Source organism: Anoplophora glabripennis, unplaced genomic scaffold (assembly GCF_000390285.2).
Source record: "Anoplophora glabripennis isolate ALB-LARVAE unplaced genomic scaffold, Agla_2.0 scaffold793, whole genome shotgun sequence".
Classification (NCBI taxonomy): domain Eukaryota; kingdom Metazoa; phylum Arthropoda; class Insecta; order Coleoptera; family Cerambycidae; genus Anoplophora; species Anoplophora glabripennis.
In genome coordinates, this window is record NW_019416884.1 from 204,922 (window position 1) to 215,089 (window position 10,168).

At 31.5% G+C, this 10,168-nt stretch overlaps 2 protein-coding genes across 2 annotated transcripts; one reads left to right on the top strand and one right to left on the bottom strand.

Moving 5' to 3' along the window:
* Window positions 1-421: 421 nt before the first annotated feature.
* Window positions 422-4,566, top strand: LOC108913225. The gene is made up of 5 exons (XM_018718745.2): window positions 422-851; window positions 915-1,116; window positions 1,169-1,352; window positions 2,193-2,291; window positions 3,960-4,566. The coding sequence occupies exons 1-5, from the start codon at window positions 667-669 to the stop codon at window positions 4,415-4,417; spliced, it is 1,128 nt and encodes a 375-aa protein (XP_018574261.1). The 5' UTR covers window positions 422-666; the 3' UTR covers window positions 4,418-4,566.
* A 3,515-nt stretch (window positions 4,567-8,081) lies between these two features.
* LOC108913223 (tRNA methyltransferase 10 homolog A) lies at window positions 8,082-9,544 on the bottom strand. The gene is made up of 4 exons (XM_018718741.1): window positions 8,980-9,544; window positions 8,634-8,924; window positions 8,452-8,557; window positions 8,082-8,350 (listed from the first exon to the last, which is right to left on the bottom strand). Exons 1-4 carry the CDS (start codon window positions 9,430-9,432, stop codon window positions 8,211-8,213), a joined length of 990 nt encoding a protein of 329 aa, XP_018574257.1. The 5' UTR covers window positions 9,433-9,544; the 3' UTR covers window positions 8,082-8,210.
* Window positions 9,545-10,168: the final 624 nt, after the last annotated feature.

Consider the following 10,168-nt stretch of genomic DNA (forward strand, 5'->3'; position numbering starts at 1 on the left):
AGGGCCACCTTAGCAAAGCGCATCCCAGGCTGCATAGCCGCACTACCCTACCCAACCATACCACACATAAACATGACACTACCCCCGGGGTTTACACAGACGAGCCGGCGAAGCAAGAAGAGCGCCAGAAGAAAGGGCCCTAGCCGGCGGGGCCCAGCCAGGACAAAAGGAGGTCCCACAAAGCGCCTACACCGGCCGCATTTGCGGTCGGGGTAGACGACGGATGGGGCCCACCTACGAAGGCTGTCCAGGCCTACACGAGATGAGGCAGGATAAAGAGGGATAATCCCCCTCGATCCCAAATCAATGAGGCCAATTTCTAGCCATGGAATAATGGCGTACTGTGCTGTTAGTTGTCTTCTGTAGAAAATTTAATCTATGGTCTGTTTTCTTTTGTTTTCTTGTGGTTTTATTTTTGTATCTGTATTGCCTGCAATTTTGGCGATAAATATGTGTTCTATTACTTCTATTAATTTGTTGTGCTAAACTTGCTACGCGAATGACAAAAAAATGTGCGCAGTTTTGTATCGATCGCAATCACATTATAACAATCGTTCAACGTTCTCTTATTAAACAAATATTTGTTAATAATAAACTATAGGTAGTTCATGGCTTCCACTGTAGCGTGAATTATTTTGGTAGAACGGGTATTTCCTTAGTTTGAAAATGGAGTATTTAAAAGATAAATTTCGATCACTGACAAATGTTTTTATTTCCCGAATTAGAGAAAGTAACAAAGAACGGGAAGTGAGTAGATATGAAATTTATTTGGATCATACTTTTAAAATTCTCAGTTGGGAGAATAATACTCTCACTTTAGTGATATTCTTGATACTTAATTTTATATTTTGGTAAGTAAAAATTACTTTACTGAATATTTGAAAAAAAATATATATAACCGATTTTAATTACAGGGTGATAGTACAGTGGCAGCTGAAATTCTTTGGTGTGTTTTTCTTTAGTATTTTATTAGGATTCTTGTGGGATACTTATTTTGAAACCAAAGAATGCACAGTTTATCGAGGACATTATTTAGAAGTTATAGATGATATATGGTGCACTGTTTATGATATTATTCTAAATTTAAAGTCGCTGCGCAAGGAAAGCCCTTCATCCGTAAGCACAAATAAGTAGGTGTCTTTTTTATTATTTAATAAAATTGTTTTAGTTTTGTCTTGGGATGTCAATGGTTTGTCTTTTCATGAGCTTCATTGCAGGAAATATTTCTGGTTATGTTTTATTATATTTTATGATACTCGGAATATTTTTTATTCCGTTAGGATTTAAATATCTCCCAGAACGGTATATTATTGATCTGAAAGAAGTACTGAAGTCAATAGGTACATCTAAAGGTATGCAGTTCTATGAAAAATATTAATATTAACTATTTCTTTTATTTTTTATATAATCTCTATATTGTATAGGGGCGTCAGATTTAAGGCTTCCTGGAGTAGATGTGATATAAGGAGTTATTGTGATATCACGTTAAAGCAATATCTCATAAAAGTATTCACATAATGCTTGTTTGTAGGATTACGAGGGTTACCCTGACATTTGTATCTAAAAGAGAGAATGTGTCTATGAAATATTTTTATATTTTCCAAATTAGTGGAGATATATATTTAAAATAAATTTGGTATACATCTTAATAGATAGGTTGCTTTAATAATTTGTAATACCAAGAGCTATAAAAAAACCAGTGGAAATATGGTTCATTACTTAAATTAAAAAAAAATGTAGTGTATAGTAGTAAAAATAATTCACATTTTTTTTTCCATAAATATTTTTTTTTTTTTCAATTTAAATGAATTTATTTTTGATGTCAGTTTTTATACCATTCTTTTTGTAATACAAAAATAGGAGGCAGTTTCAGAGGAATGTGAAAAATTAATTTCTCATTTGAATGACTTTTAAAATTGTGTTAGCAGTAGTTAAAATAATGCAGTTACAAATTTCCATTAGTTGACAAATATAAAAAAATAAATATTCTGTAAAAGTGAAGGGTAATTTTTGAACAAATTGCCTTGTGAAAACTTTTTTATTTTCAAAAGTACCTCTGCCCAGATATTAAATCTGACTGATACTGTACAGAGATGAAATAAATTTTGTATAAAATCCTGAAATGACAATTTGAATTCTGCAATTTTTTTTTTAATTAATAGTTTAGTACCTTTAAGAAAATATTTTTCTAGGAGTTTTAGCAGAAGAGGAATTGATTCCGTTTATTTCTAATAAAGATTTTAGTAGAAAAGATACTGATTTGGATAGTCTTTTGACTGATAGAACTGCAGGTAATATTTATAAATTTTATTTAAAAACATTAAGAAATATATAGGTATATAAAATTAAATATTTATATATAAACAATTTGTGAGACAAGTCTATCTAAAAATATTTGATAGTCCAATGACCTCCTTCATTCTTAGATAATCTGTATATGATAAGTATACGGAAGGAGAGTTTGTTTTAATAAAATTCCCAATAACTCTAATTCATTTTAACAATTGCAGAAACCCTATTTCATATAATTTAATAGTATCTATAAGACAATCAAAAGCAGAAAAATTTCTGTTAAGGGTACACGCCATTAGCACACTGACGCTAATGTCAACGCCAGATGTTTTTCCTCTTATACAAAGAATGCATTTCTTCTAAGTTCTGTAGCACCTGTGCTAATTGCAGTTTCTTTCAACAATTTATTACATATACAAATAAATTAAACCTCAAACTTTTTTTTATAAAAATCAGTTTATTGCATTTGATAACTAGAATTAACACACATCTTAACTAAATGAGAAGTTTCAAAACTAAATATGATATCATTGTTCTGTCCATAGACTGCTTTTTCTTAAGTCATTCCACTCATAATTATTTTTAAATAAACTTGTAGGTATTTAATGTTGGTCTTACTTGAAAAAAAAACGATAAAATCGGGAGAGTATCATCATATCTTCAGGACAGATAATACATCAAAAAGTAAAAGTACATACCTTTGTATATAAGCTTCTTTCCATAAATGAATAGTAAATAGTAAATAAATAAATAGATAGATAGGTGGATATAATATTTTTTTATATCTTAAAAGTGGAAATTTTATTTATAGTTTAAAATCTTAGTCTAGGGCATCTGGCAACTTTATTTTTTCTCACATTTTTTAATTTTTTCAAAATTTTTGTCTCCAGATTATTAGAAAAGAGGACATTCTTGTTTTAATTATGATAAATTTCCTGTTCCAGTTACATACGATAGTTCATTTACAGCATAATAAATTTCTTAATGTCAAAGGCATATGCATTAAAATGTCACATTTCGAACAATCTTCACAAAAAAAATTTTAGTTGTGTAATCATTAAAAAAAATTTAAGTTTGTACAAGGTAATGTTTTTCAAATATTTTTTTGATAGTTTCGTTACATGTATTTCCTTAAACAAAAATTAATCTTAATTTTTTTCGAGCAATACGTAACCAAAGTATTTCTTGTATGGAATTTTATGGTTTGATATGAAATTTTCCAAATGCACCTTCATGTATAAACCTGAATTTGTTGAAAATACTTTGATTCATTAATATTATGCAAGAGTACCTTTCATCTTTAATAGTATCAAAATCAATACTTTTCAAAAATATAAGTGGGATAAAAATAAAATAGTAGGATATGAAATGGTACGTAGTCTCCCCTAAAACTGCTCCTTCCACAATGTGTGTCCCAGATTAAAATATGAATAAATATCTTAAAAAGACTAGATATAATAAAACATATATCTGTCATCCTACTTTAACACCTGAATCATATTAAATAACCATTAATGCTACCATGTTAAAGGAACAATCCTTTATTACCCATTTTTGGAAAAAGTTCATGTAAAAAAAATTACCTTATTTTTGATGTAGGTTATCCACCTGAAAATATCGGCAGACAATTTAGAACCACCCTTATAAAACAGTATTTATGGTTTTAGACTCGGTAACAAATTCTATGGCTAGCGGAATAAGTGCTATGCCTTCATACCTAGAAGTAACAGAAAGTCAAAATGGAATAGAAGAAGATGACTTATTACCAAAGAATATGACCCAAGATGGAATCTCTTACACTCCTGGAGAATTGTCTAGCGATTCGGATTCCGATCATCGTGCTATTCAGTTTGATTCGGCACACTTCAACGGAGACAGTTCATCAGAAGAGGAAAATGTACATGTGAAAGGGTTGAGATTTTCAGCTGATCCGGGTGAAGAACCCCACAAGAAAACAGCTACAGAAGTGGGATTATCGGTAGTTTTAAGTAATTTTGCGGCAGTTGGAGGTACATTAGTTTCCAAAGTACTAAATTCTGCAGCGTCAAATGCTCCTGTTGTAAGGAAAAACAGCAGTGATAGCGAATTTGAGATTATCGACTCTGAAGAAATTGAAGATCAGTAATAATTTTATGCAACTTAACTCTGCTGGTTATTACATTGTGATATGTTTGGTGTTATTAGAATAAGTATTTTAGTTTACAATTTGTGATTTGATTTTAATTAGGATAGAAAGTGTGAACCAGTTATTAACATAATATAGATTAAATAGTAGCAACCTGGTTTTTATTTGAAGTAGGACATTACAAATTTACAGAAAGTGGATATTTGGAAATATTTTATCGAAAGTTGTATCTGTTGAACTCTGTTGTTGAAGTTATGAGTAAAATTTGATATTTGTGCGACAACGTAACTAGTAATATCAAAATAATTTAACTTAAGTGTATTAAAATACACTTACCGGCATGTTATTTTGACGCAACTGAAACCTAGCAGTTTAACATACAGGATACAGAGTGTGAGTTTAAGTGGAGGCCAGTTATTTAGGGTACCAAAACTGAAATAATTTGTTTTCTTTCTTTCTTTTTTTAGTTGATCAAGTAGTTTCGTTGGCAAGACATCTGTCGAAAATTTTAAAGAAAAATCCAGAGAGATTGCGAATTCAGTTAAACTAAGACGGGCAGCGGAAAGCGAGTTCAATACTTTAACTAAGTTTCTCCGCCTATCTAGAGTTTAACTTGTCAGTGGTTTTACTTATATTGCATACGAGTATTGAATTCATTTTCCCCCGAAGACGGGCAGCGGAAAGCGAGTTCAATACTTTAACTAAGTTTCTCCGCCTATCTAGAGTTTAACTTGTCAGTGGTTTTACTTATATTGCATACGAGTATTGAATTCATTTTCCCCCGAAGACGGGCAGCGGAAAGCGAGTTCAATACTTTAACTAAGTTTCTCCGCCTATCTAGAGTTTAACTTGTCAGTGGTTTTACTTATATTGCATACGAGTATTGAATTCATTTTCCCCCGAAGACGGGCAGCGGAAAGCGAGTTCAATACTTTAACTAAGTTTCTCCGCCTATCTAGAGTTTAACTTGTCAGTGGTTTTACTTATATTGCATACGAGTATTGAATTCATTTTCCCCCGCCTATCGGGGGGTTTAAATCGCTTTTCTGTGGTTTTACGAGTATTGAGCTCGCTTTCCCCCACCTGTCTGGGGTTTAACTACGATCTGTTGTCATACGACTATTGAAATTGCACTCTCTTGAAGTTTAACTCTGAGTTTACTTTTTTTTAGCTCAATTGCAATAATTGAGGGGGGGGGGGGGGCAATTGCCTATGGGTAGTATGAGTTTGTTTTTTTAAAGTGAACTCTTGTCTGCCGCTACTGATCCGAACTTATTTGTACGTGCCTGCTTATAAGTGTTGCATGTTCTTAAGTGGCAGAGAGTGAAACTGCAATAGAAAATAATTTTAAAAAATCAGATTAATTTCCTGACTACGAGGTATTAATTACAAAAAACATTAAATATTTTTTGCTGATTTGGTGTATGGTTAGACATATTACTAATTGTAAGTAAAACCAATTTATGTTTTCATACTATTAATTTTGCTGTTTTACGAAATGTACATAAAAAAATTAATATAAATACTAATATGATAGATTTGAAATATTTTTTAAATTCATTTATACCAAATGTTTAATAAAAAGTATTTGTCACCATTTTTTTTAAAAGCACTGTTTATGAGTCTCAGTGTCTTCTAATGAGATATGACAATAGGGATGTTACGCAGATAAAAAATGAAGAGTCAACTTTAATCTGGTGAAGTAATTAAGAATGGCTTAATATGTCCCCAGTTGGTTTTATCACATTCATTTTAGTTTTCAGTTGTTATTCAGTTAAATAAAAAAGGTGTTAGTGATTAGTATATGGTAGTTAATTTTGCAACGTTCTGTCTGAATTATTAGTCATTGGTATGATGTGTTTGTCTTTAACATTTCTGTGATATGAAAAAATGTAAATACGAATAAAAAAAGATGAGATTTGACAACAATGCATGTCATATCTCACGTTCGCAGTTGTTTGAGGTTCCATTAGTCTGCCCAGCAGTGGGTCATGAAAAACTACAAAAAAAGTGTTTTCACGAGGAAATTTGAGAATACAAACTTATCATATGTATTTTTAAAGGTCAAAGGTAGCCTTCGTATAAATATGACCCTATTTAATGTTGTACCCTGTATATCGAAATGGCTTCTGTAGTCGTCTCTTTCAAATGTTGTTAGTGAAATGATAGTGCAATATATAGGGTGGCCCGAATTGCACAAGCTAAACTTTATCCGGTGATAGAACACCTCAAAATAAGAAAAAATGTTTTTAAGGTAATGTTGAAATTTAAAAGAAATTATTTAAATATTCTTAAAATATTTGAGAAAAAACAAACTTGGGGAAATTGTTTAATTAATTATGGACAATTTGTTGATATACAAATCTGTTAACCAGTGGTGCAAATTTTGGGCGATACCGTCACAACCCTATAATTTGAATCATTGAATATTATGCAAATTTGATGCGTTTAATTCCGGTTGGATGTCTTCTACTTTATTCGAAAAATGAACTGTTCTTGAGTAATTATTTTCTAAAATTTAAAATAAAGTCTGTATTCAAATATGTAAATCGAAAATAATAAAATTATTCATTTCACAAAAAAGTTTTTTGTTGGAATTATAATTCCAAATACAATTAGATACTAAAAAAATCATTGGTATAGATAGCAATTTAAATTTTTTTAGATTATCTGAAAAAATTTCCAAACCAATGATATTTTTGCCCTTTCCATAACTGGTTGCACTTAAAATTTTATTTCTAATAAATAATTCCTTTATTTTTTGTGAAATGTTAGTTTTGGAACTATTTTTGATTTGTTCAAATATACCTATCGGTGGTTTATTTTAAATTAAAAAATTGCTCATTTTCAAATAAGATAGAAAACACATCTTTTTTCCCTAAGAAACCAACTGGAATTAACCAATTTTCAAAATAACAAGTGGTGTCAAAATATTGGGACATTTAGTAAGTACATTTCTTTGTATTGTTTGCGCCAGGAACAATATTCAATTTTGTAGTGCCATTTTTACGTTATCACTTGAGATTTATCTAAACTCTACTAAAAGTACTGCGGTTGTCTTTTGACTTGTTACAGATATTTTTAAATTTCTTTAACAAGTATGGAGTATACAAAGTGAGTCATAGGGCCATACTGTCGACCGATCACGTAGGCCCTCCAATTCTACTCAATAAATCAATTGCCACAAATAATTTTAGTACTTAATAAATTACCTTATAACTAAAAAATGCTTGGTGTCAATATAATCCTTTGATTATCATTAATAAATTAATTTAAAACCCATAAAGTTGCAGATCTTTTTATGGAAATGAACTTTCAATTATTAATTCGTTATTTTACTCAAAAAAAGTATTTAAATGTCGTTTTGATCCAGTTCATTCAATACTTCAATATGTCCCATATTTTTTTTATTAGGCCAATTCAGATCTCTCTCCAGACATGGTCAATGGGATTGAGGTCTGGATTTGTGGTGGTCAGCCAGCCAAACCAAACTTCCACGTTCCAGAAACAGTACGTTAATTTCTTGGAGCAGTAATTATTTTGATACAAATTAACAGACTAGTGATACTTTATGATTTATGTACTTATACTACACAAAGAAGAAGAAATTGTTTCCAACTTTCAGAAAAAGTATTACAAGAATAGAAGAATAATATACACACAATAAACTTTAATTATATTTATTTAAATATAGAAATCAGTTATTTTAAAAGTATATAATCACAATTTCTCTCTTTTGGAGCTTTTTTAACATTTATTTTCCCATGCCAAATAATATTTAACAACTGTAAAATCACATTTTTTCATCTTCATCCTTAGCCTCAATTGTGATAGGCTTATCTGTTGACACTTTTTCAATTCTCTTGGGTAATATTAATTCAAAGGCCTCTTTAAATGATTTTCCTTCACTAACGCCCAATAGAATTTCAAAGACTACAAAAAAGTATAACAAACTGTAAGCTAGCAGCTACTACAAATTAAAAATAGTGTTTTAAACACATGAAAGAACATGTACTTTTATGAATGAAAACTACCTTGATTTATTGTTAAAACCTTTCTATGTTTCATCCAGAAATATTCTCCAATTGGAAGCTGTGCATGGGCTATTCCTTCTTTAACGGCTTTGTTGTAACAGAGCCCCTAAAAATAAATTACCAAGTAGTAACGAGCTCAAAGACAAAGGAGGTTTAAAAGCAAAATCTCATATTTGGATTACCTTGTGAGAATTATGATCGACAAGTCCACCAATAATATAAATTTTTTCATCTTCTAATTCCGTCATAACATTATCACTTTCACTAGTTAAGTATACTAATTTTTCCTTAGGAAATATTTTTAGATAATCGTTTGAGTGGAAGTTAATATCCCAATTCTCATATCCATGGTGACGAGACATCTCCTCTTTGTTTCGTCCGTTAAAACTTGTTAAATGTAATTGCATCGGAGCTTTAGATCTTCTATTCAGTGTATAAACTCTTAGTATCTGTTTTATGGTTTTAGCCATATCCTAAAATTTTAAATGAATATTATTTTTATTTTATGCTAGATCAGCTTATTTACACCTTATCTATCATGAGTTCATCAAAGCTCAAATCTATGCAAATACCAATTTTGCAAGGACTGTTTTTCATCTTTACTTTTTTGAGCTCTTTTCGACTAGGTCCTAAATCTATATTATTTAATTTAGCATGTAATCGCTTCTCCTTAGTTTTTATCCTTTCTTTAGCACGCTTTTCTTTTTTAATGTCTAACCACTTTAACGTTTTGTGGTATTTTTTTAACTGCCTCTTGCTTAGCTTAGATATTTCCACGCCATTGAAATATTTTAAAGTATTTGTAGACTCGCTATTATCATTATTAATAGGTTGCATGTTTGAAATTGATTGCTCGTCTTCTACACATTCCTTTTTGATTTCTGTATCTTCTGTATATGATTCTTGTATAAAATGAGGTTTTTTAATCGTCTGAAACTCTTCTTCTACTGTACGCTTCTCTCCTCTAGAATCCTCAGGCATATTTATGAATGTGATTTGTAAATATTTAACAGATATCTAAATTAAAAAAAAAAACGTTGCCCTCCGCTTTTACACATCATGTTGTCTCCGACATCATTGAGGTCATTGAGGCATGAGGATTGAACCATAGAAAATATATTAATATTAAGTTTTCTATGGGATTGAACCCACAAAATATATAATGAATTGAACCTATTATTATTATTATTATAATTAATAATTATTATGATCAGTTCAGTTTTGTACAACATACGTCCAATGCCCAATAAGGGCAAGCGCAGTATAATAAATAATAATATTTCCTTTTACAAATCTGTGGGCAATTCATATAAATGACGTATAATGAAAAAAAAATCTCTTCAGCGATCTCTAGTGATACCGCCGCCGCCATTATTCCATGGCTAGAAATTGGCCTCAATGATTTGGGATGGAGGGGGATTATCCCTCTTTATCCTGCCTCATCTCGTGTAGGCCTGGACAGCCTTCGTAGGTGGGCCCCATCCGTCGTCTACCCCGACCGCAAATGCGGCCGGTGTAGGCGCTTTGTGGGACCTCCTTTTGTCCTGGCTGGGCCCCGCCGGCTAGGGCCCTTTCTTCTGGCGCTCTTCTTGCTTCGCCGGCTCGTCTGTGTAAACCCCGGGGGTAGTGTCATGTTTATGTGTGGTATGGTTGGGTAGGGTAGTGCGGCTATGCAGCCTGGGATGCGCTTTGCTAAGGTGGCCCTTAGGCTAGCGCG